Source organism: Bos javanicus, chromosome 2 (genome assembly GCF_032452875.1).
Source record: "Bos javanicus breed banteng chromosome 2, ARS-OSU_banteng_1.0, whole genome shotgun sequence".
Lineage (NCBI taxonomy): Eukaryota > Metazoa > Chordata > Mammalia > Artiodactyla > Bovidae > Bos > Bos javanicus.
Window position 1 is genome coordinate 89,028,255 of NC_083869.1, and position 26,700 is coordinate 89,054,954.

At 40.3% G+C, this 26,700-nt stretch overlaps 1 protein-coding gene across 8 annotated transcripts in view; it reads left to right on the plus strand.

Moving 5' to 3' along the window:
* The window catches only part of SPATS2L (spermatogenesis associated serine rich 2 like), a 190,971-nt gene that overhangs the window by 131,088 nt on the left and 33,183 nt on the right, over positions 1-26,700 (plus strand). For 6 of the 8 annotated variants that reach the window (XM_061381071.1, XM_061381114.1, XM_061381098.1 and 3 more), the window contains 2 exons: positions 16,832-17,038; positions 18,398-18,533. In XM_061381071.1, coding sequence (XP_061237055.1) covers positions 16,832-17,038; positions 18,398-18,533 — 343 coding nt within the window. The remainder of the gene's footprint in view (positions 1-16,831; positions 17,039-18,397; positions 18,534-26,700) is intronic. The other 2 variants (XM_061381090.1, XM_061381105.1) reach the window with 1 other exon arrangement.

Below are 26,700 nucleotides of genomic sequence, written 5' to 3' on the forward strand. Positions count from 1 at the left end.
ATTATCTGCTGCTGCTGCTGCTGCTAAGTCGATTCAGTCGTGTCCAACTCTGTGTGACCCCATAGATGGCAGCCCACCAGGCTCCCCCGTCTCTGGGATTCTCCAGGCAAGAACACTGGAGTGGGTTGCCATTTCCTTCTCCAATGCATGAAAGTGAAAAGTCAGAATGAAGTCGCTCAGTCGTGTCTGACTCGTAGCGACCCCATGGACTGCAGCCCACCAGGCTCCTCCGTCCATGGGATTTTTCAGGCAAGAGGACTGGAGTAGGGTGCCATTGCCTTCTCCGAAGATTATCTGCATCTAAGTACAAAGTCAGACAAGGAGTAGATCAAGATTTATTTTCACAGAAGTAATGCCAAGGGTCACTTTTATTTCTAAGGCTCTATCTAAATGGTTAAAGTGCATTATGACCTTAGGTTTCATTTTTCCCAAATGTGGCTCCTGCTCTATTTTCCTCAAGGGTCCGATTGCTGAAATGTCTATACGCTTATCACCGCATGGGCTAGAATAGGAATTCAGATTCCTCTGCTGTCCTTCTCCCCCTGGACACAATTCCCATCCAATAGGAAAGGAGCAGGATTGTGAGCCACCAATTGGCTCCACTGAGATAAGCTTGGGGGCGGGACTTTCCTTGTCTTCAGCTCCTCTTCCCAGCAGGCTTCCTTTATTTCCTCTCGTCTTGTAAAGCATCTTGGGAAGCCAGCTCTTCTGTTACCCGTTACTTGTTTCTAACAGAAGGCCCCATGCTGTGTTCACTGACCTCCACGACCCGAGCTTCTGCCCTGCGTGGGAGAACAGGGGCAGCCTCATCGTTTACCTTTGCCATGCAGATTCTGCGTGCGGCATGCCTCTGGGACGGAACCGCTTTCTTATTCTCTAGGTGAACTGAACCAACTGTGAGAGAAAGGGTCCTGTTATTTTAGAATGTTGGCTACCTGTCCCTCATTTGTGCTTCATATAAAAAAGAAGAAAACAACAACAGACTATTTTACAATATTTTTGTGGTATGGGGTTCCCTATAAGATTTCCAAGCAGATTTTTTAATCCTGTTGTTGGCCCTAGCTCCAAGATTATCTCCTCTGCTTTTCTAAACCCTATATTGGACCAGAGGATTAGAAAAGATCAACAAGAAGAAAGCAGCTTGCCTAGAACTTTAATAGAAAAGCCAAATGTGTATATTCCAGGATTTCAGCCGTTCCAGCTCTCAGATGGAAGCAACATAATATCATTGCTAAGAAGCAGGGCTTTAGCATTAAACATGTTTGGATTCAAATCTTGGCCTCTTCACTTACTAGGTGTGTGACCCTGGACAAGCTAACCCTTCTGTGTCTCACCTGCAAAATATTCTGCAATTGTGATGAGGAGTAAATGAGATAAATAAAGTGATTAGCACAGTATTTGGCACAGAGTAAACCCTGAAGTCATTTCTTTGTCTATATAGGAAATATCTTATGCATCTAACATGTGCCAGAAATTCTTCTAGAGGAAGTAAACAAAATAAAAAAGTTTTTGCCTTCCTGGAATTTCTGTTCTTTTGTGGGGAATGGGGAGAAGAGATGCACAGTAAACCAGAATACACCAAAATGTTTATGTGAAAGTGTTAGTTGCTTAGTGGTGTCCAAGTTTTTGTGAGCCTGTGGACTGCAGCCTGCCAGGCTCCTCTGTCCATGAAATTCTCCAGGCAAGAATGCTGGAGTGGATTACCATTTCCTTCTCCAGAGGATCTTCTGACCCAGGGATCGTGCCTGGATCTCCTGCATTGCTGGCTGATTCTTTACCATCTGAGCCACCAGGGAAGTTTAAATGTTTATGCTGCTGCTGCTGCTGCTAAGTCGCTTCAGTCGTGTCCAACTCTGTGCAACCCCATAGACGGCAGCCCACCAGGCTCCCCCGTCCCTGGGATTCTCCAGGCAAGAACACCTGAGTGGGTTGCCATTTCCTTCTCCAATGCATGAAAGTAAAAAGTGAAAGTGAAGTCGCTCAGTCGTGTCAGACTCTTCGTGACCCCATGGACTGCAGGCCACCAGGTTCCTCCGTCCATGGGATTCTCCAGGCAAGAGTACTGGAGTGGGGTGCCATTGCCTTCTCCATTAAATGTTTATAGATTATAGTAAACGTTGTGAAGGCAGCAAGAAGGAGAGAGGCTTTGGGCAGGAAGAGGGGTGTGTGTAGCAACTTCAGATAAGGTCCTATGTGAATGGGTGAAGGAAGAGGATATGTGGATGCTGAGGGAGCCCCCATTCACGTTCTCTGACATCAGGCTATCTTGGTCTGAACAGCCAGTGTTTTATTTAAACCTTGCTGCTGCTGCTAAGTCGCTTCAGTCGTGTCCGACTCTGTGTGACCCCATAGACAGCAGCCCACCAGGCTCTGCTGTCCCTGGGATTCTCCAGGCAAGAACACTGGAGTGGGTTGCCATTTCCTTCTCCATTGCGTGAAAGTGAACAGTGAAAGTGAAGTTGCTCAGTTGTGACCGACTCGTGGCGACCCCATGGACTGTAGCCCACAAGGCTTCTCCATCCATGGGATTTTCTAGGGAAGAGTACTGGAGTGGCTTGCTATTGCCTTCTCCAATTTAAACCTTAGTTAAGGATTATTTTAGCTAAAGCCCTTGTAGCGTTGTAACCATTGGTTTTTAATTAAAGATTTAGTGCTTTGTTAGGGTATATAGCTGACATTAAGTACTGTCATGTGAATAGGCGTTTTGAAGCATATAGTTTAAAGCACGTAAGTTTAAAGCACATTTATCATTATTCTCGCTCTGTTATTTTGGCATCTGATGCCTTAGTGCTAACTCCCATTTGTAGCTGTGTGTTGTTCAGTCTCAAACTCAGCTTCCAGCAGCACGGTGTCTGAATAGTTCGGATATTAGAGGCAGCCTTACATTGTGTTTCCCGTGTCTTAGACCTCTGCTTCCTTTCTCTGTGTGTGATAAAGCAGGAGACGGAGACAGACATCGGATGCGGTGACACAAGGACACGGGATAAATAAAACCCCTCGGGTATTTTTCTGTCACCTGGGTAGAGTGAACTCCAGAGCCCTCCCCCTTCTCTTTCTCATCTGAAAACTACTTTTGCTGCATCCCTACAGCAAAAATTCAAACCATCTTCATCTCTGAATAGCTGATACCTTCCCAACTTCCCACTCAAACCTGGTTAGTTACAAGGTTTCAGTTACAAACAGACTTAATTAAATGGAATGCACTCCTTGCAAAGAATAAAATGCCTTTCATTAATTTTTTGGACTGCATGGAGATCCAACCAGTCCATCCTAAAGGAAATAAGTCCTGAATATTCATTGGAAGGACTGATGCTGAAGCTGAAACTCCAAAACTTTGGCCACCTGATAGGAAGAACTGACTCATTTGAAAAGACTCTGATGCTGGGAAAGATTGAAGGCAGGAGGAGAAGGGGACGACAGAGGATGAGATGGTTGGATGGCATCACTGACTCAATGGACATGAGTTTGGGTAAACTCTGGGAGTTGGTGATGGACAGGGAGGCCTGGCATACTACAGTCCATGGGGTCGCAAAGAGTCAGACACGACTGAGTGACTGAACCGAACTGAATTGAAACCTTTAAAGGTATTAATGACATTTAAGACCTTGTAAAGACAATATAAACTAAAAGACTGGTTTCCAGTCAGAAAGTTCCCAGCTTGATCTAAGCCAGTCCAGTTTTACAGAATGGAATAAACCTATTTGTTTAAGTCTTTGTTCCAAAGTTATTGGCTCCTCTGAATTTCTGTTAATTACCCTGTCACGTAGAGATAGAAGAATGATGTAAGATGCAAATTAAGGTATACAATAATTGTAATGTGAAAAGAGTTTCCTTGGGGTTTCATCACTATAACATCTTAAGAAAATTATCTTTACTCACTGTCTCCATGTCTTCACCTCTCTCTCACTTACCAATTTTTTAAGGCCCCATCACTCCAAAGAAATTGCCCCCACTGAGTTTACCATTGGCCTCCACATATTGAATCTAGCAGACGTTTTCCAATCCTTAAGTTACCTTTTCCTTGCAGGACTATTGACCACTCTTTCCTCGACCATCATGTCTTTTCCCTTTGGTATCCATGACCTGACACTTTTCCTGATTTCTCCCCTCCATCTTCATTGCTTCTGTGTTTCCTTTGAGGGTTCATCTCCTCTAACTGGCTGTTAATTGTTGAGGCTCATCACGACTGGTTTAGTTCCAAGTCCTTTCACACATAAAGCTCTCTCTTCTTAGATCATCTCAGTCGTGCTGTAACTTTGATTGTGTATGCTGGCTCACATACTCCTCATCCCAGTTGAGGCTACTCTCTGAACTTAGACTCCTACTTGATATTTTCACTTTGATATTTCAAAGCACTCTAACATCATGCTCAAAACAAACTCCTGATCTCTCTTCCCAGTCTTAGCTTTCTGATCTTAGTGTACCATCCATCCATCCTGAAGCAAATCAGAAATCTAGGCATCAGTCAAGACATCTTCCTCTCCCCTGATATTCAATTGATCACCAAGTCCTATTGATTTTCTTTTTCAAATATTCCTGACATCCATCCATTTCTCACTATCTTGATCTCTGCATTTCCATCCAAACCATCTTCTCTTGTCTCTGCTGCTATAGTAATCCACTCCTTAATCACCTGGCATTCATTCTGTTCCCCTCTAAATCATTCTCTATCCTGTAATCTCTTCAGTTCAGTTCAGTTCAGTCACTCAGTCATGTCCGACTCTTTGCGACCCCATGAATCGCAGCACACCAGGCCTCCCTGTCCATCACCAACTCCCGGAGTTCACTCAGACTCACGTCCATCGAGTCAGTGATGCCATCCAGTCATCTCATCCTCTGTCGTCCCCTTCTCCTCCTGCCCCCAATCCCTCCCAGCATCAGATAACACATATTTGGACTCTTAAAGATAAAGACCAAAAGTCTTACTCTGGCCCATGAGTGAAAGTGAAAGTGAAGTGGCTCAGTTGTGTCCGACTCTTTACAATCCCATGGACTGTAGTCTACCAGGCTTCTCTGTCCATGGGATTTTCCAGGCAAGAGTACTGGAGTGGGTTGCCATTTCCTGCATATTCTGGCCCCTGTGTCCCGTTCCAGCCTCATGATCTGGTGTGCTGATTCTTGCTCTTTGCTTCAGCCATACTGGTCTCCTCTTAGTCCCACATAGGGGCTGTGTACATCAGTCAGGTTTAAGTCAGGAGACAGAAGCCACACTGGACATTTGAATGGGTGGAATGTAATAGCAAGAACTGCTAACTAAAACAGTAGGAGGTGGCTAACTACTAAATGGGTAAGTGAGGACTCTCAGGGGTCTAGGCTTGTCAAGAGAACAGTTACTATTTCCAAGAAGGCTGGACAATAAAGGAAGTAGGACTGGGAGATTCCCCTAGTCTAAAACTAGATTCTGACCTCATCAAATAAACTGTGTGGCTACCAGTTGTTTGTTGTTCGGTCGCTCAGTCGTGTCTGACTCTTTGCACCCCCATGGACTGCAACATGCCAGGCTTCCGTGTCCTTCACTGTCTCCCCGAGTTTGCTCAAACTCATGAGTCGGTGATGCCACCCAACCATCTCATCCTCTGTCATCCCCTTCTCCTCCTGCCCTCCATCTTTCCTAGCATCAGGGTCTTTTCCAATGAGTTGGCTCTTTGCATCCGGTGGCCAAAGTTTTGAAGCTCAAGCCTCAGCATCAGTCCTTCCAGTAAATAGTCATGACTACCAGAGGAACATGCTCGAAGCCTTGTGGTGACAAAAGATCTTGGCATAAGGCCTGGGCCGAGCTGTTCTATAGAAGAAGCCTACCATTTCCGGAGAGTGTAGATGGACTGGAACTGCTCAAAGCCATTGCCACTGGGGGGAGTCAGGGAACATGGCATGAGCGTGCATCTGGAACTCCTCTGCATGGCTGCTGGCTCCTGTAGGGAATAATAATGATGGACCAAAACCAGAAGTGTACTTCTGCCCTCATCACCTTGCAGGGGACTCTTTGTGCCCTCTACTAACAAAGCTAACAATCTACCAATTGGCAAAAGAAAATTGTTTACAGGGTCCACTGCCAGTTATCACAAAGTAGGGCAAACAAGGATAGATTTAGAGTCAAGAGATAATAATTTGATAACTGCTTCAAACACTCTGCCTGGAATGCAGTTTTCTTCCCTCTTCATCTGATTAGTCTTTTATGTGATTTCAGGTGAGCTTAGTTTTTTCTTCTGTGGAGAATTCATTCTTGATATCCCTAAGCCAAATACATGCCAATTGTAGGTTTCAGGACTATGTACTTTTTTTTTCCATAAAACTTATCACAGTTGTAATTCTACTTTTGTTTGTGTGGTGGTGTGGTTTATGTGTCTTCCTCTGAGGCTGCAAGTTCTATGAGATGGAAACCACAGCTGTCTTTTACCACTGTTATGGTTTTGGTGTCTAGAACAATAACTGGACATAATAAGCACTCAAGCCTTTTTCATGATTTGTATTGAGTTATTAATAATAAATAAATGGATATGTATAGGTTAATTTGGGGCTTCCCTGGTGGCTCAGATGGTAAAGACTGTGTCTGCAATGTGGGAGACTTGGGTTCAATCCCTGGGTCGGAAAGATCTCCTGGAGGAGGGCATGGCAACCCACTCCAGTATTCTTGCCTATAAGTTCCTATGCTGCTTTTTAAAGATAATTGTGGATTTTGTATTCCTGATTTTAAAAGACATTTATATTAATTGAAGAGATGTGAAAAATACAGTAAGGTTTAGAGGGGAAAAGCCTACCTCCTAGAAACAACCACTGTGGAATTTCATTTCAGAATGTTTTAGATTTATAGATATATAGGGGTCATTTTTACAAATGTTATGTAGTGTGTGAACTTTTGTATCTTGCTTTTTACTTAACATGACATTATAAACATTACCTCATATCATTTTGTTCTTTAAAAACTTGACCTTAATAGCTCTGCTGTGTTTTTATGAATTTGCCATTTAGTTTAATTATTTCCAAACTATTGTCCATATGCATTGTTTCCACTTGCTATTATAAACAATGCTATAATGAACATTTTTTGTATATAAATCTTTATGAACAACCATCTTCTTGACATACTTTCTTAGAAGTGGAATTATTGGATTCAAAGGGTATGAGTATTTTTAAAATTTTTAATATATCGCTGTCCAAAAAGATTGCACTAATCTCATTGTTTTATTTGTAAAACTGATTAGTAGGAAAATGGAGAATTTTGCAATGTTTAATTTCCATTTGCATCTCTTCTTTAGTGAATATTTAAGAACATTAAGATCAGTGGTCAAAAAACAAAAAATTACTTTATTATTGGTTATCAGAAAACACTGTTGTATTCACATAAGTACTTTTAAGAGAATGGTAATGCTTTAAGTAACACAGACATTAGAAATTTTAGGCATTATTTTATAATAGCAAAATTATTTTTTATCAAAGTTTTTTTCTTGATAGGACCACTTACAATACTAAGTTAATCATCATGAGATGGTGTGATTTACTGAAATTACATTTGTATAGGGGACTATGAAGTCATCTTAACTCAGTGAGTTAAAATAATTATTTTAGAACTACTCTATAATAAATATATCCTTTAATATGTATTTTTATTTTTTTAACTGTGCTGGGTCTTAGTTTCAGCATGTTGGATCTAGTTTCCCCACTAGGGATTGAACCCATGTCTCCTGCACTGGAAGCAAGGAGTCTTAGTCATTGGACCATCAGGGAAGTCCCTTAATACATCCTTTAAATTTAGACTTGAATACCGTGTATACTTCCTTCAGTCTACCTTTAAGTATAAAAGGCTTTCACCAAAAAGCTAAAGAGACAAGGGAGTCTTTAGAGACTTTCAAATCTGAACACATACATAGTTGTACATATATTATAAAAATCTTTGGCTCTAAGTTCATATATTTCTCCCCAAAGGAAGATTTGTTTTCTTTGATATTATTAATAGAAAACAACCACCACTGTTCATGTTTTACTCTGTAAAATAAATCAAGGACAAGTCCAATATGTAAGTAGATACTAAGATTTAGTAACTGGAAAATGGATAGTTCTCAGTATTGACAAGAGTTAAGTGTAAGTACAATTACATCCACTACAGTTGAGTGTCAGTGGATCTACATGACTAGAAAATAATTTGGCAAAGCATATCAATAATTTTTTAAGAAAAATAAAGGCAAGAATTTGTGTCTTCTTCATCACAGACCCTACTAAATTATAGTAAAGGAATTTTTAAATGTAGAAATCCACAATGATGAAGGAAAGGGAAAAGACAGCCTCAGTTTCTAGAGGAAGAAAAGTAGATGGAAAAGGATTGACTGATGAAGCAGAGTATGGGAAGCTGCAGCATAGACTTCAGAGGGAGGGAGCTTTGGCAGGAAGGATGCTGACTGCCTGGCAGAAAATGGGGAAACTCTAGATCTAGAGTCAGCCTTTAGGATGGGGGACAAGCTTAGAAAGAGAGGTATAAAGCAGGGTAATTAAATAAAGATATTTTAAGGAACAGTCCACTATCCCCGTACCTAATTCCATTCCAGTTTGTTTTGTAAGATGTCTAACGTTTGCCTTCAAGGTAAAAAAGGAGGGGTGGGAGTAGGGAGAGCAGAAAGTGATACGCTAGTATTTTAATGACCGTTAAAATAAAATACAAAATTCTTCACAAGAAAATAACAAAACCCAGTGTTTCTCAAAGTGTCATCCACAATATTCAGTATCCAGTTTAAAGTATTACTATATTACTAGACATTGCAAGAAGAAAATATGACCTTTAGTGAAGAGAAAGATTAGTCATTAGAAGCAGACCCATAGACAACCCAGATGTTGAAATCAGCAGACAAGGATTATCAATATGTTTTAAATTTTTCCCAAAAAAAGTGGACTTAATAGGTGAAGGGAGGAGAATTTCAGGAGAGATGGAAAGAATGAAATGACAACCCTGGAACTAATAAGTACGGTATTTGAAGTTTTTTGGAAGTCATCAGATGCTTTTGGCAGAAATTTGGACAATAAAGACTAAAGGATCAGTGAACTTGAAGACAGGTCAAAAGAAATTATCCAAACTGAAGAAAAGAGAAAACAAAATGACAACAAAAGCAGAGCCTCGGTCACTCAAGGGACAATATCAAGCATTCTCATAGATATGTAATTGGAATCTCAGGAGAAAAAAGGAGAGAATGGAGAAACGGGGGGACATATGAAGAAACAATGCCCACAGTTTTTCCAAATTTAACATGAAACAACAACCCACATATCCAAAAAGCTCAGCAAAATCCAAGCAGAGTAAATGATAGAAAATCACACCAAAGCGTGTCACAGTCAAACTACTGAAAGTCAGAAATGAAGATAAAAGTTTAAGTCAAAGTCAAAGGATAAAAGACACATAACAAACAGGAGACAACAAGAAGAGTAAAGGTTAACTTCTCATCAGAAATGATATGGGCCAGCAAACTCCAGAATGAAATCTATAATAGGAATAACTGCCAGTATGGAATTATATATATATATCTAGAGAAAATATCCTTCAAAAAGGAAGATAAAGTCAAGATATTTTAAGATAAACAAAAATGGAAAGAATTTTTCACCAACAGAGTTGCACTACAAAACAAGCTAAAGGATATTCTTTAGGTTGAAAGTAAATGATACTAGATTGAAATTTGAATCTGCTGGAAGAAATGAAAAACACTGAAAATGGTAAATATATGGATAGAAAGAAAAATGTGTTTTTTTTCCCCTCTTTGTTTTTTTTGAAAATCAATTGACTGCTTAAAGCAAAAATAATAACAATGTATTGTGAGGTTCAGAACAAACATAGAGGTAAAATATATGGCTATAAGTATACAGTTGATAGAAGTGGGTATGTGTAATTATTTATTTATTATTGTATGATTGTTACATTATACATGAGGCAGTACAATATTGATTCAAAGGACACTATGATAAATTAATGATACGTACTATAATCCTTGGAACAACCCCTAAAAGCAAAGAATGAAGAGGTATCACAAAAAAGATAAGATTAACAATTTCTTGAAAACCATTTCACCTAAAAGAAGTAGGGAAAAAATCACCTAAAAGAAGTAAGGAAAAAATCAAAGAAATAAAGAATAAACACAGCTCAAAATGGTAAACATAACCCAGTAATACCAATAATTATATTAAATGGAGATGGACAAAAGACTCTAATTAAATAGCAGAGATTGACAGACTGGGTAGTAGTAAGACTCAATTATATGCTGATTAAAGAAATGCGCTTTACACATGAAGACAGAGACGGGCCAAATTCACAATAGTTATGGGTTTTATCAGGCTTCTCTGGTGGCTCAGAGGTTAAAGTGTCTGCCTGTAATGCAGGAGACCTGGGTTTGATCCCTGGGTCAGGAAGATCCCCTGGAGAAGGAAATGGCAACCCACTCCAGTATTCTTGCCTGGAGAATCCCATGGATGGAGGAGCTTGGGTTTTATCACCATTTTATTAGTAACTGATAGAGCAAGTATATGAAAAATCTTTCAGAATGTTGAATATTTAAATAGTATTGTCAACCAACCTGACCTAATTGACATTTACAGAACACTACACCTAACAACTTGAAGGACACATGGCATTTTCACCAAAATAGACCAATTGCTAGACCATAAAATAAGTTTCAAAAAAATTTAAGTATTAAAATCTTTAGATTATGTTCTTTGACCAAAAATAGAAGTAAAATAACATTTAATAGCACTAAGATATCTAGAAAATTTCCAAAAATTTAGAAATTAATTAACCTTCTAAATAATTCATTGATGGGATATTTTCTGGCAGTCCAGTGGTTGGGACTCTGTGCTTTCACTGCTGAGGACCTGGGTTCAATCCCTGGTTAGGGAAGTAAGATCCTGCAAGCCATGCAGCACAACCAAAATAAATAAACAAAAATAAATACTCTATTGATCAAAGAAAAAAAAAATTCACAAGAGATACTAGAAAATCATTTGAATTGCACCATAATGAAAATACAGTAATTCAGTTACCAGTATCAGTAATGAAATCGATCCTGATCCCACATTTATTTATTTAAAGACTAACAACAGGATATTATAAAAGAATTTTATGCCAAAAGGGAAGTGAACAAATTTCTTTAAAAATATGAATCACTAAAATGCACATGAGAAGAAATGGAAAATAGAAATAGCTCTAAATCCATCAAAGCAATTGGTAATTAAAATTCCAGGCTGAGGTGGCTTCACCAGTTAACTCTTAATTTAAGAAAAAATAATAGCAGTCTTAAACAAATCTTTATTTCCTGAAATAGTTTAGAAATAGAAGGAAGTCAGCACTTTTCAACTCATTTAATGAGGCCAGCATAGCCTTATCAAAACCTGACAAAAATTATTACAGGAAAAGCCTCGGAACCACATTGCTCATAAATAAAAGAGCAAAATCCTCAACAAAATATTAGCAAACCAAAGTAAGGACAATATATTAAAAAGTTAATACACTATAACCAAAGTAGTTTTTTCCAGGAATGCAGCATTGGTTTAACATTTAAAAAGCAACCAATGTTGTAATAAAATCAAAGAAAATAACAGCATGATCATCTTAAATCACTTGATAAAATAAAAACTCCCAGTATATAAGAAAACTTACTGATAAACATATGAAAATTATACTGTATAGCCAATATAATACTTGATAATAAAATATTGAATGTAGTTTTCCTAAAATCAAGAACAATGCAAGAGTAATTGTTCTACATTGTCCTAGAATTCCTAGCCAGTCCAATAAGGCAAGGAAAGATTGGAAAGACAGAAATTACACTTCATTTACAGATATCATTATTGCCCATATAGAAAATTACAAGAAAGCTACAAAACAAAAAACTAACAAGGAAATTAGCAAGGTGTTTTAGGTTCAAGTTCAATATATAAAAAGCTGATTTGTATTTCTGTATTCTAGCAACCAGCAATTGGGAAAGGAAGTTTTAAAAAATTACTATATATACAATGACATTTTGCATGTCATCGAAAATTTTTGTTCAGTCACCAAGTTGTGACCAACTCTTTTCCACCCCATGGACTGCAGCACTCCAGTCTTCAACATCCTGTCCTTCACCATCTCCCAGAGTTTGCCGAAGTTCATGTCCATTGAGTTGGTGATGCCATCCAACCATCTCATCCTCTGTTGCCCTCTTCTTCTTCTGCCTTCAATCATTTCCAGCATCAGGGTCTTTTCCAATGAGTCGGCAGTTCGCATCAGGTGGACAAAGTATTGGTGCTTCAGCTTCAGCATCAGTCGTTGCAAAGAGTATTCAGGGTTGATGTCCTAGGAATAAAAACTAAAGATGCACAAGACACTGAAAGCTGTAAAATGATGCAACAAATAAAAGAAAACCTAAAGAAATGGGGAGATATATAATGTCCAGTACTCAAAAGATGCAATATCACTAAGATACCAGTTATCTCCAAATTGATTTATACACTGAATGCAAATGCAGTTAACATCCCATCAGATTTTTTTGAAAAGAAATATACAAGTTCATTGTTAAATTTATATTGAAATGCAAAGGACCTAAGATCTTGAAGCAATCTTGGAAAAGAAGAGTAAAATTGAAGGACATTCATTATTTAATATTAAGACTCGTTATATAGTAATTAGTAAATGAGATAGTGTGGTATCAGGGTGAGGAGAAACAATTAGATCTGTGGAATAGAATAGAGTTCAGCAATATAACACACAGATACAGTCAACAAATTTTCAACTGAGGTGCCAAAATAGTTTAGTGGAGAAAGGTCAACTCAGGAAAAAAGGTCAACTTTTTTCGAATTTTACGTACTAGTTGTTAAAGGCAGAAAGACTATGTCCCATTCAACTCCTGCGAATTAGCCAGGGCAAGCACATAGTGGTCATTCTATACAGGCCTGTTGAGTTAAATTGAATCAGAAATCAGATCCATACTCAGAAAGCTATATAACATCTATGTTGGGATTTGATAAGTAATTTTAATAAGAGGAAGGCTCAAGTAATAGATTCAAAAACACATAAGCTTCTAGGAGCAATTTTTTAGACACATGGACAAGGATTAAATTCAAATATAATTTTTATTGAAATCTGGGCAGATTGGGTGTTTCCAAAGATAACTTTTCTTTCCAAGAAGTAGCTACTTTGGTTCAAGTATTTGATGAATATTGGATAAAGACATAGCCAGAGACTCATATCAAACTAGGCTCCCTATAATTGGAAAGGCCCCAGGCATGCAAAGTATGAAAGGAATACTGATTCATTCATTCACCCATCCATTCAGTATTCATCATGTACCCACAAGGCGCCAAGCATATAATGATGAACAAGACATACATCACTGTCTCCACTTTTCTCATGTAGAAATTGAAGAGGATATTTTAAGGTTTCACTAAAATCAATACTCTTAGTCTAGAATATAAATTAGTAATGACTATAGATTGTAGGCCAACAAATTTCATGCTTCTTTTGGTTTGTATTAGGGCTCTTCAATAGAAAAATAGTATGAGCTGTATATGTAATTTTAAATTGTCTAGTAGACACATTTAAAAAGTAAAAATAAACAGGTGAATTAAATTGAGTAATATATTCTATCTAAATTATGTTGACAATCATATTGACATGTGATCAATATTTTTTATTGATCAAAGGAATATTTTTAATTCTCCTTTTTTAAGTCTTCACATTTCAGTGTGTAATTTACACTTAGAGCCAACTTGATTCAGACAAGCCATGTTTCAAGTGTTCAGTAGCCTTATGTGGCTAGTGGCTACCTTATTGGAGAGTGATACGATTCAACTCCAAGTCAGCTATAGTCTACTGAAGATTACAAGTGGAGGGACTTCCCTGGTGGACCTGTGGTTCAGCATCTGCCTTCCACTGTAGGCAACACAGGTTCAATCGCTGGTCAGGGAATTAAGATCCCACATGCCATGGGGCAATGCACCACAACTACAAAGCCCATGTGCCACAACTAAGATTCGGTGCAGCCAAAAATACATAAGTAAAAATTTCTAATTAAAATAATAAAGTTTACAAGTAGATTTCTGAAAGGTGGAAAACTGATGGTATTTCTAGCTCATAATGTTAGAGGAAAATCACTGTTTCCGGGAAAGGATTCTTTTTATTCTATTGCTAGAAATATAAGGACCTGTGGTCAGAATGAACTAATTCTGTTATAGTCAATAGTTCTGTAACCCTCCACCAATTCACCAGTTTTCATCTGAAAGAATCCTAGAGTTTTACTATATTTGGAGACAAATTGTACCACCAGTGTGCAAATATACGCAAGTAGTCTTTGAGACGGAGAAGGCAATGGCAACCCACTCCAGTACTCTTGCCTGGAAAATCCCATGGATGGAGGAGCCTGGTAGGCTGCAGTCCATGGGGTTGCAAAGAGTCGGACACGACTGAGCAACTTCACTTTCACTTTTCACTTTCATGCATTGGAGAAGGCAATGGCAACCCATTCCAGTGTTCTTGTCTGGAGAATCCCAGGGACAGGGGAGCCTGGTGGGCTGCCGTCTATGGGGTTGCACAGAGTCGGACATGACTGAAGCGACTTAGCAGCAGCAGCAGCAGCAGCAGTCTTTGAGAACTCAGATCTTTCCATCATTCAATGACCCCACCATTGAGACAACTTTCAGGTCCTAAAAACAATACTACTACTCAAATTTCTCAATAAATACTTGTTAGATGAATGATGAAATGAACCAGTAGCCCTCATATCAGTTCTTTGATACACAAAATATATTCAGCTCTAGGTTAATAATCCCAAACTCATTTGCATGCTGGTCTTCCCATTTAAAATGCTTTTGCATTCAACAAAATAATTTCTTTCTTCTGTTCTAAGGTCATTATTTCCACTAGGCTATAATGGAAATCCCCTTTATTTTCAAGAATAACAGTAATTTACTACACTGTGCACAATGAACTGTATTTTAGAGTCTTAATTTATTGAATTTCATCAAACCTGAATCTCAACTGTGATTTAGAGAGAGTTGGAACCAGCCTATACTTACTCACTTTTAACAAAACATTTATACAGTCATCAAAAAATTAGTTTTTCATCTTTCACAGTAGAGTTTCTCCTGGTGAGGGTACTACCCAGGTACCATCCAACTCCACCCCAACAAAAACACCTGGAAGCTGAATCCTGGATCCACTTCTGAATCGAAATTTCTGCAGGTGGTGTCAGGGAATTTGCATTTGCAATAAGTACTAGGGGAAAAGTCATGCACACTAAAGTTTGACAACCACTGCCCCTGCAGTAAAGTTCCAAACTTTAGTATGACTAAAGATAAAATTGTATACTATCATTTAAATCTGTTTTATTACTGGAGGAAATGATGTTTTCAGTACTTATTTACTTTGTTCACCACCTGGGCTGAACATTCCACTGTGTGCTGTAATTTCCTTTTAAGTAAATTTTAAGAGGCACTCAGTATTCAGCCTTATAAAGCATAGGCTGTGCCTTTTTGATATATAGGTAATAAATGATGGCTTCAACTAAAATCAGATTTACCCATCATAAATGGGCAAACGTCTAAAACCAAACTGACTCGGACCAAATCCTATTCTTTTGTACTTTCCAAGTGTGTTCTCTATAATGCTTGTGACAGTGTCAGGAAAGGTATTCTTTGTTTCTTTTTTTTTTTCCTATGAAATCATTTTAAGAGTATTTTAATTCAGTCACAATCCTACAGATAGCTATTGAGCTAGACACAAGTACTGGAGCTTCAAAAACGAATCAGGTTTTGCATCTGCCTTTAAGGGCATCTTAGCCTCTGCAGGGAAGGAGCAGACATGAGAACCTTGTGTTGAATTTAACGCACCAGGTTACACCAGGAAGTAGATAGAGGTGAGACAGAGGCCGGGCTTCATAGTGATGATGTTGTGCTCAGTTTGGGTATGAGCCGTAGTTGGCCAGAGAAATGGACTCATTCATACAGGGTAATCCAGACATCAGGAAGGTCAGAAGTGCCAAACCTACACTCTTTCCATTACACCCAACTTTCTCCAAGAACCTGACCTGCAAAAGCAGGCTGGCTTCCCTTTTTCTCATACCCAGAGCTCTCTCTGGTTGTGAGTGAGATGTTAAGTGTGATACATTTCCTTTTCAGGCCACTAAGGTGCCATTTAATCCACTCCAGCCATAACTAAATAGGAACCTACCTTTAAAAGATGCCGAAAGCAACGTGCTGCTAATTTATTGCCACGTCTGTTAAAGCTCCAGAGGGAATCTGACTCTCTAGATTTTAAATATAGTTGAGTTATTGTGATGATGTTTCCTGATTTAATCCTTCCATAAATTAGATGAAATGATCATAGAACCTGTTGTCACTTCATTCTTGCCCTAGCTCCTCTTCTGCCTTCATTAATTCCGAATAAAATACCACAAGACATTGATGTAGCACTTGGAGATGGGAGGGCTGTGTTTTTATAGCCTCAATTTGAAATCATACTTAAAGACATCTAAGCCTTTACTGAATAGTGGGGGAACTGTTCATGCATATAAGGCTCCTAAGGATCTTCCTGGGTAGTTATGGGTGAGGAAACTAAGACTCAGAGATAAGTGGCTTGCCTGGGGTCACTCTGTAAGTAATTACTAGAGTCAAAACACCCACTCAGGTCTTCTAACTCCAAGTACAAGGCTCTTTCTAGTATATCCTTTCATCTTCTGGGGAGTCTATTAAAACAGTTTCTTGACTGTTTGCAGTGAAAGGAACTATTGCCAACATGTTAACAAAACCCAAAATTGTGGCATCCCCATCACCTGATCATCAGTGTTTTTAGTTTATCACTTCACAGTCATTATTTGGTGTTTTCTTACAGAAGGCAACAGACCACTGCAACAGAAACTGTCCTTAGATGGGAACCCCAAACCTATACATGGAACACCAGAGAGGTCAGATGGCCTACAGTGGTCAGCTGAGCAGCCTTGTAACCCAAGCAAGCCTAAGACAAAAACATCTCCTGTTAAGTCCAATGCCCCTGCAGCTCATCTTGAAATAAAGCCAGATGAGTTGGCAAAGAAAAGAGGTAAAGTGATTTCTTTTGCACAAATTATTCAACATATTTTGCACACACAGAGAAGTATCTGAATGACAGAACTTTGCAAAAGATACCGCTTAGTGAAGAGAGTTAGACCTGAAATTGCATTTCTTTCTGTGAGCCACATAGATTGAAAACCAGATATGATTCCTCCATTGTTAATCAAAGGTCTTGAATGTTTAAGTGGAATTATATCCCCTTTGTCTGCCTCTCTGTGGCCATTCTTCTCTTTCTAGGCATGGATAAATTTGCACCTCAAACACTTGGTACCCTAACATCCTATAAAGCAAATGTTAATGCAGGAGCCTCTTTAGCCATGTAAATGTTGAATGTTTCCCTGATATACAGGTTCTGAATTTGCATTGACTGAAGATGAGTTTAGAGGCCAACCATGTCTTCTGATATGATGTTCCTCATGTAAATTCAGTTCTGTGTTAGAACTTTCAGACAAAAGACACTGAAAGAGGATTTTATATTGGACACACTGTATTTTGATTACTTTTTGAACTTTGATATATTGATACTTTATGCATAACTAGTATTAAACATGAAAGGGGCTAAATCACTTCCTTTCTGATTACCAGAGGATTTAAATAATATTCTCATTCAGGCCTCAGTTGTATCTGATTTCCTTGGCTTGGGTTTGATTATACCTTCTCACTTTTCTTGAGAGAGATTTCTTTTTTCTAAGAAACCATGCCCTTGTTGGGCTAAGTACAATTTGCCTATTTGCTCTGCACTATCTGTAAACCCTGGTGACAGTTTCAGGAAATCAGGCAAGATTGGCACCCACAGAGCTGCTTTAAGTACTGCTGGTATAATTACAGGCCTGGCTCAGGACTGATGGGGCCAGAGCCAGGGTACCTGGCACGGATGCTCTGTCCTCTCTCGAGTTCATTTGTACCTCTCCCAACCTCTATGTCATTTTCCTCTTCCAAAAGGCCTGCTGGCTTTAAACCACACAGAATGGTGTTTATAGAGAGAGCCAGCAGCACAAATGGTCTTTAGACGTATCAGATTCTAAGAAACCCCAGTTTGTAATAGAACATAATGATCAGAGCCTCTTTGCAAAGGGTAAAGGAGACACATGTGCCCAAAATGGCCCAGCCAGAGAGCCCACTGGTGAGATCACAGCTTCTCAGGGACCACACAAACCACCCACTCTGGATTTTAAAAAATTGGGATTATAAACATCCTCTTAATGGAACTTTTTTTTTCATTGAAAAACAAAAGAAGATCCCTTTTTATTGGAAGGGGATATAGTTGCCTTTGTCATTGTTGTTTAGCTCAGAAATAAAAAAAATAAAGCGTTCACTTTAACATGTTCTTTCTTGACATTAATTTCAGGCCCAAATATTGAGAAATCGGTGAAGGATTTGCAACGCTGTACTGTGTCTCTAACTAGATACCGTGTCATGATCAAGGAAGAAGTAGATAGCTCCGTGAAGAAGATCAAAGCTGCCTTTGCTGAATTACACAACTGGTGAGTAATTTCACTTAGAAACTATCAATTTATGGCACTTGAGCTGTTCCTATAGGTAAAAGCATCAGATGGAAAATGTTGTTTATTTAATACATAAACATCACAGAACAACACTTTGGCGAATTTTCTTAAACCCTGCTGACAGATGCATATCTTGGGAGTAGAAAAGAAGAGAAAATTTGAAATAAAGGGAAACCTGATAGACTTATTCGCTGGAGTTTGAAGTTGGGTCAAAAGTATATAAATGATGTAGAACACAACCTCAGTAAAGGACAAAACTTCAAAAACTATATTTTTGACAAATCTCTGGAAGGTTAACATCATGAATGCTTACTCAGAAAGAATATTTTCCAGCCTGATATCATCATAAAATAAGAAAAGCTCCCTTAACAAAATTCAGAAACAGCTTATGTAAACTTAGCGATAGACCCCCATTCTTGGTATCCTGAAGACTGGAATTAAGAAATGGTATGCCAGTGTGGTTTTGGTCCTGCCCCGCCCTGCTCTGCAATGGATTTTGATGGAAGACATTTCTTTCAGCCTTATACTTTTGCTCATGTCCACAGTCAGAGTGAAATATCTGTTAGTAAAAAAGATTAAGTTAATATCAGTAGAAAAATGTTCTCAGTGTATCCATCAGGACACTTTCAGTTTCAAGTGACAGAACCTCAAATCACAGTAGTTAAAGAGAAAAGAGGATTTATTACTGATGCACATGAAAATCCCAGGAAATTCCTTTAGGCAAATTTGGTTCTAAGCCCAGTATGTTAGCAGGATTCAGATTCCTCTCTCTCTCTCTCTCTCTCTGCCTCCTTTCCTTGACCAGTGTCCCCCACAGTCTCCTGGTTCTGCTTATTCTTCACTTCACTCTTAGGTACAGTGTCTCCATGTCGCAGCAAAGATGACACGCTGGCTTTCACAATCTTTAGCCCTGTGATCTGAGAGAAGACTTCGTTTCCAGTAGTTCTGACAAAAAAGTCCAAAAGGGCTAATTCCCATTGGCTGGGTTGGGACATAGATCTGTCTATAAACCAGTCCCTGTAGCTACAGGGACAGTCTTCCCACTAGCCAGGCCAGAGTCATGTGCCTGCCCAGAGAGTTAGCAGTGGGACATTTGCAGGGTAGGGGGAAAAACCTCACCTGAACTCCATGAACTGAGAGGTGAAGAACCCTGGATCCCTGGAGAAAAATCATGGTGTTAAAGAGGAAAATTAGAACAAAGAAAACACATGTCCACAATGTCCAGGCTCACATAACATGATCCCTATATTGGCTTCTCATGATTCTAGAGTTTGATCACACTTTCTGCATATTCTTCCCATTCTTAAGTCCTTTCTTTGACACTGATATGCTTTTTTGCTGACTGTAGCATAGTGTAAAACTAAGGATTATGTCAATCAGTAACCTAATGTAAAAGTCTCAAACTTTAAAGCATCTGCTACTTAGAATGTGAGATTCCAGGGGTGCATCAGTCACCAGGGACTTGAAAACAAACCATCTCCTTCAGTTATCATTCAGTGAGGAATCATTTACCCTCCACCCAGTGGAACACTTCTCTGTTTGATCAGATTATAACCTCACTAATTGTTCAAAGCAAACTCCAAGAATATGTTTGAAAGTACTTGGAGAAGGTAAAGATGCTATACAAATAAAAAGTATTATTATTACTATTATTATTACTGATTTTTAAATTTTATAGTTACATGACTTTTCCAATTTATCCTTCAGTTCAGTTCAGTTCAGTCACTCAGTCATGTCCAACTCTTTGCAAACCCATGAACCACGGCATGCCAGGCCTCCCTGTCCATCACCAACTCCTGGAGTCCACCCAAAACCATGTCCATTGAGTCGGTGATGCCATCCAACCATCTCATCTTCTGTTGTCCCCTTCTCCTCCTTAATTTATCCTTCAGTCAGTTCAGTTCAGTTCAGTCTCTCAGTCGTGTCCGACTCTTTGCGACCCCATGAATCGCAGCATGCCAGACCTCCCTGTCTATCACCAGCTCCCGGAGTTCACTCAGACTCACGTCCATCAAGTCAGTGATACCATCTAGGCATCTCATCCTCTGTTGTCCCCTTCTCCTCCTGCCCCCAATCCCTCCCAGCATCAGAGTCTTCTCCAATGAGTCAACTCATAGCATGAGGTGGCCAAAGTACTGAGTTTCAGCTTTAGTATAATTCCTTCCAAAGAACACCCAGGGCTGATCTCCTTTAGGATGGACTGGTTGGATCTCCTTGCAGTCCAAGGGACTCTCAGGAGTCTTCTGCAACACCACAGTTCAAAAGCATCAATTCTTCGGTGCTCAGCCTTCTTCACAGTCCAACTCTCACATCCATACATGACCACAGGAAAAACCATAGCCTTGACTAGACGGACCTTTGTTGGCAAAGTAATGTCTCTGCTTTTGAATATGCTATCTAGGTTGGTCATAACTTTTCTTCCAAGGAGTAAGCGTCTTTTAATTTCATGGCTGCAGTCAATATCTGCAGTGATTTTGGAGCCCCCAAAAATAAAGTCTGACACCGTTTCCCCTGTTTCCCCATCTATTTGCCATGAAGTGATGGAACTGGATGCCATGATCTTCGTTTTCTGAATGTTGAGCTTTAAGCCAACTTTTTCTCTCTTCTCTTTCACTTTCATCAAGAGGCTCTTTAGTTCTTCTTCACTTTCTGCCATAAGGGTGGTGTCATCTGCATATCTGAGGTTATTGATATTTCTCCCAGCAATCTTGATTCCAGCTTGTGCTTCTTCCAGCCCAGCGTTTCTCATGATGTACTCTGCATATAAGTTAAATAAGCAGGGTGACAATATACAGCCTTGACGTACTCCTTTTCCTATTTGGAACCAGTCTGTTGTTCCATGTCCAGTCCTAACTATTGCTTCCTGACCTGCATATAGGTTCCTCAAGAGACAGGTCAGGTGGTCTGGTATTCCCATCTCTTGAAGAATTTTCCAGTTTATTGTGATCCACACAGTCAAAGGCTTTGGCATAGTCAATAAAGCAGAAATAGGTGTTTTTCTGGAACTCTCTTGCTTTTTCCATGATCCAACAGATGTTGGCAATTTGATCTCTGGTTCCTCTGCCTTTTCTAAAACTAGCTTGAACATCTGGAAGTTCACAGTTCACGTCTTGCTGAAATTTGGCTTGGAGAATTTTGAGCATTACTTTACTAGTGTGTGAGATGAGTGCAATTGTGCAGTAGTTTGAGCATTCTTTGGCATTGCCTTTCTTTGGGGTTGGAATGAAAACTGACCTTTTCCAAGTTACCCTAATATGTAAAAGCATGCTCAGGGGCTTCCTTGGTGTTCCAGCAGTTAAGAATCCACCTGCCAATGCAGGGGACATGGGTTCAATCCCTGGTCCAGGAAGATCCCACATGCAGCAGAGCAACAAGGCCAGAGTGCCATAGTTACTGAGCCCAAGCACCTTAGAGCCACTGTTCCACAACAGGAGAAGCCACCACAGTGAGAAGCCTGGACAACACAACTGGAGAGCAGCCCCGGCTTTCTGTAACTAGAGAAAACCCGTGTGCAGCAGCCAAGACCCAGCACAGCCAAAAATAAATAAATAAAAGAACACGCAACATCCAGACCTGTTCTCTGGAGCCAGAGTCAGCACACGTCACCTGTAAAGTGCCGGCGGGTTAAAAACCTTAAGCTTTACAGGCTGTACGGTCTGTGTGCTCCTACTCAGGGCTGCTGTTGGGGTGTGGAAGCAGCTGGAGAGCCTGCAGAGGCAGGGGCCAAATCTGGCTCAGGGGGGGTTGTGGTTTGCCAGCCTCTGTCTGGAGGCTGCTCACAGAAGATGACTCTGTCTTCTCCTTTGTGCAGCATTTTAGAATACAGTCTTCCTCTGAGGCCCATGTGTGACACCTTCCCTCTGAGTGACTCACACACTAATCGACAGAGTGTAGCAATGACCTCAAATTACCTCTCTCCTCCAGCTGCTCTGAGTCCTTTTATTTTTTATTTCCTTAGTAAAATGAACATCGCATGGCTCATGAGACGTCTTGAGATTTATAACCGATTCTTTGAGCGCTTTACTCCTCAAGAGCGGGAAGTGTGGGGCCAGGAAAGTCAGAACCCAGGGAAGATGCGTATCTTTGCTTGTAATTCACATCGTGTTTTATACTGATGGGAAGGATGGCTTCTGAATGAGCTCTGCCAAAGCAATACGGCTGTTTAAAAGTCACCTCCTTGACAAAAGGACATTTTCCCTCCAAACTGAACAAGAGAACATTTAGACCAACTACTTCCTGTATGGTATTGCTGCGAAAGGGGAAAACACCACCCCTTGTTTTCTGACCTAACCCTTCAGCAAAACAATCCCCAAATAATTACACAGATGTTAACTTGAACGTAAAACTAAAGTATTTTTTAACAACCACAAACATGCATTTATGCCAAAGGGAAAAACTTGACCTCTATTCAAAATAAGTATGCTGCCCAGGCAACAGGGCGATGTGCTTGAATTAAGCCTCTCATTTTCTGAGGAGCAAAGGCTGGATCTTAAGGATTGTGGTGCTCTTGAAAAAATAGTGGGTCACAAAATAGAAGAAAGCAGCTTAAAAGCTTAAAAAATGAAACTTCCCTAGTGGTGCTGAAATCACGAACTCTAGGCAGTAGAGAGAATTTTGAATGCAGCCCTATTCATTTAGTACGATGGAAACCTCAGGGTTGTGACACACATAGAGTGTGTCCAGATTTGGAGGATGTGGAGCCCTCTGGAGATTTCCAGGAGTGCCGGTTCTGAGGCAGATGTTGACTCGTGGTGCACAAGCACCAGGGGTGTGGAATACATCCCTCTGCAGCTTCTCCTGCGCTTCCTCGGGGCCACCCTGTTCTCTCACCTAAGCTCTCAATAGGCGCTGTGTGTAGTTTAGAAATAAATAGACAGTTAAAAAAAGAAAAACCACCCTTCATATTCACTTTGCTACCAAAGCACCAGCTTCAGGAGGTGAATCCCGAGTAACTAAATTCCTCCCCAGGCTGGAATTCACCGGAATGAATTGTGTGAGGTTGGGAGAAAGCCGTGGTTTGCACATGCTCAGTACTGAGTGAAGGGTGTCTGAGCGAAATGAAGGAAATCCTTGTCCTTCCCAATCTGGCTGTGAAGAATGTTTTGCTCAATATGTTACTGAAGAAAGCCATTAAGTAGCTAACTTATAATATCAGAGTTGGCACTTAACCAGGACACAGTTGCACAGGGCTAAACGATCATTAAATGGCTCCTTCTCATTTTTCCAGAAAGAATTAGGGATTTAAGAGGGGGAACAAAGATGACACAATACCCTCTCAATATGTCTTCACAGAAAATAAATTCTGCAACATGAGCGTCTGTGTGAAAAGTCACATCAGGAACTAACATGAAGCAGCTGGTTTCTTTCCTATATGATTGGCCCCCTACCACAACTGGAAAATATTCATCTTTTGAATCATAGCTGCCAGGTTTAATTGCTTTGTGTGCAGACTAGTCTAACTTCTCACAAATCTCTGTGTGCATGGCCAAGTTGATGTTGACGGCTTTAAATGAGCAATAAAACATTAAATTCAAAAAACATTGAGGAAGGAGAGTAATACTTGATAGTTTTGCCATATGTGGGGGAGAAAGGATTCCAAAATAGAGCTGTAAAAAAATTGTTAGGTGCTATTATCAGTTTAACATCTAATTAAAAGCATTCCTAAAGAAAACGGAAGATGGTTAAGGAGCCAGAGGGTTAGGGTATGTGCTGGGTAACCAGGTTGCAGAGAACGGGGGCTGGAGGGGATAATATGTTTAGGCCGCTTTGCTTTCAAAAAGGAAAGGGAAATCAGTCAAAGCATGCCTCCTATATAAAGTGGCCAGACATGTTCCTGGACCTGTGTTTATTTTCTCTTGAAACAGTGCCAGGAAATTGGAAGTAGGTCAGAAGTTTCCCAGCTCCCCCAACCATAAGCCCTCGCCCACCTTCCCTTTCTTTGTCGGCTTTCCCTCCATCTTGGAGTTCACTCCCTCCCTGCAAGGGCAGGTGAGCCTCCTACTGTCCCCTACAGGCCGGGGGCTCCTCACAGCGACCCCAGTCACTACATTATGCCTGCGTGTTCAGTTGCTCAGTCGTGAACAACTCTGTGTGACCCCACTGTGTGACACCCCACCTCCCTGAATGTAGCCAACCAGGCTCCTCTGTCCATGGAATTTTGCTGAAGCAGGTTGCCATTTCCTCCCTCCAGATCATCTTCCCAACCCAGGGATTGAACCTCTATCTCCTGGGTCCCCTGCATTGGCAGGTGTATTCTTTACTGCTGAGCCACCCAGGAAGCCCCTACTACACCGGAGGACCTTGTAATGGGCTCTCTGTCTCCTTTTTCTTTTCTTCCTTTTAATGACTGAAACTCATTTTGTGTCACTGGTAATCTCATCATTTTGATGACCATGTGATCCTCCCCCCAACCCCATCGCCCCCTCCAGAGTGACAGATTTGCATGTTAACCAGCTAACAGAGTCTGTTCAAGCTCTCCTCCAGCCAAAAGAATGACTCTAAATGTGAGAATTGCCAGCTAAAGAGAAAGCCACTTCGAGATAAGTATATCTTGTGCATCTCTCAAATCCCCCTCTGAAGGAGGGCTCTTTATCTGCTGCTAAAGCCCTGTGGGTAGCCAAGCAGAACCACACACAGACCACCAGGGTGGTCAGCAGGGTGGCCCCATGCACAGACCAGATATCACTACTGTGACATTTTAAATGTTGTGTCTTTTTCTGGGATATGAACTTGAGAATGCCTCCCGAAGAAGAAATTGTCAGTGGGGCTGTTGCATTTCAGAGCAAGCCAGGCAGCAGTCTGTCCCATATTCCCACTTTGCTGCTTCTTGGGTGCCTGAATAACATCAAATTCTTGGAGCAGGCAGCCTTAGAACTACTTCAGCTTGAGTCCAAATGAGACCATTTGTCTTCACTTTTGCAGATTTATCACATAACAGGATTCTTATTCTTTGGTTGTTTCCTCCCCTCTCCCTGCTCGAACTCCCCAAACTTTTAGCTGCCTTTTCTAATATCCGGCTCTCCATACAGTGCTAAAAGCCGAGATTTCTGTGCCCTTTAGGTTTTTTATTTGCTATCTTTGTGAATAACTTAGCATTGACTGAAAGATGATGCCTGAGAATTAATATTTACTTCTCTCAGTACCAAAGTATATGTGTATGCACTATAATTACAAACTCTAGAGCTCCGTGGTCATCCTCTGCTTTGGTACCAGGCCCAGAGATGCTGATTTCACTGGGCATAAGTGAACCCAGAAATAAGGTTTTTGTTTTTAAAGATCCCTTGGTGATTCTCTTGTGCATCTGTGGTTGAAAACCACGGATTGAGAGTCCCGCAAAGGAGGGTGATATGTCTGGGGCTGGAGCAGTGTTCCCAACCAGATGAATTTGCCTTCCCCCAGGGAGACAGTTGGCATGTCTGGAAATATTTCTAAATTGTCACAGCTGCAGAGAGGTAGTGTTACTGGCCTCTAGTAGGCAGACATCAGGATGCCACTATTAATACTTATCCTAGTATGCACAGGACAGCCTTCCCCACCCCACCCCCTCCAAAGAACGATCTAGTCCAAGACGTCAATAGGCTGAGAAAGCCTGAGTGAGAGGAAAGGGAGACGAAGATTGCACCAGTCCTTCTGCATGGTCTGCTGCAGCTCCTTGAGTGAAGGGTGGAGATTCCTCCCTTTGCAACTTGCCCCCACCCCACTACCCAGTAGCTGTCTGCCCCTCCTCCAGCAGCCCTCCTAATCCACCACTGCAGACGAGAGAAGGGAGATTTCCTTTCCATGCCCAAATCATTCACATACCCCCCAATGCAGCCATAGTGTCTTCTCTTTTCACAGCAGTGCAGTAGGAAGGCATTCCTCCCATACTTCCTGAAACATAAACCTTCTTGCTACACATTTTAAAGGTCAAATTACATTTTTATTTCCATAAGACCAGCAGAAACAATTACATTGAAGTGTAGAAAACTGAGGACTTTGCTTCTTTGTCTATTTTTCATTATAGAATTCAAGTCAGTCCTTAGGAGAAAATGGAAAAATTAAGAACTGAAAGTTGTAGCTGGTGATAGACAGTCACTTTCATTCACCATGCTGTCTCTGCTGAGTCTTTTTTTTTTTCTTTCTCATTTTGCAATAAAACCAAATAACG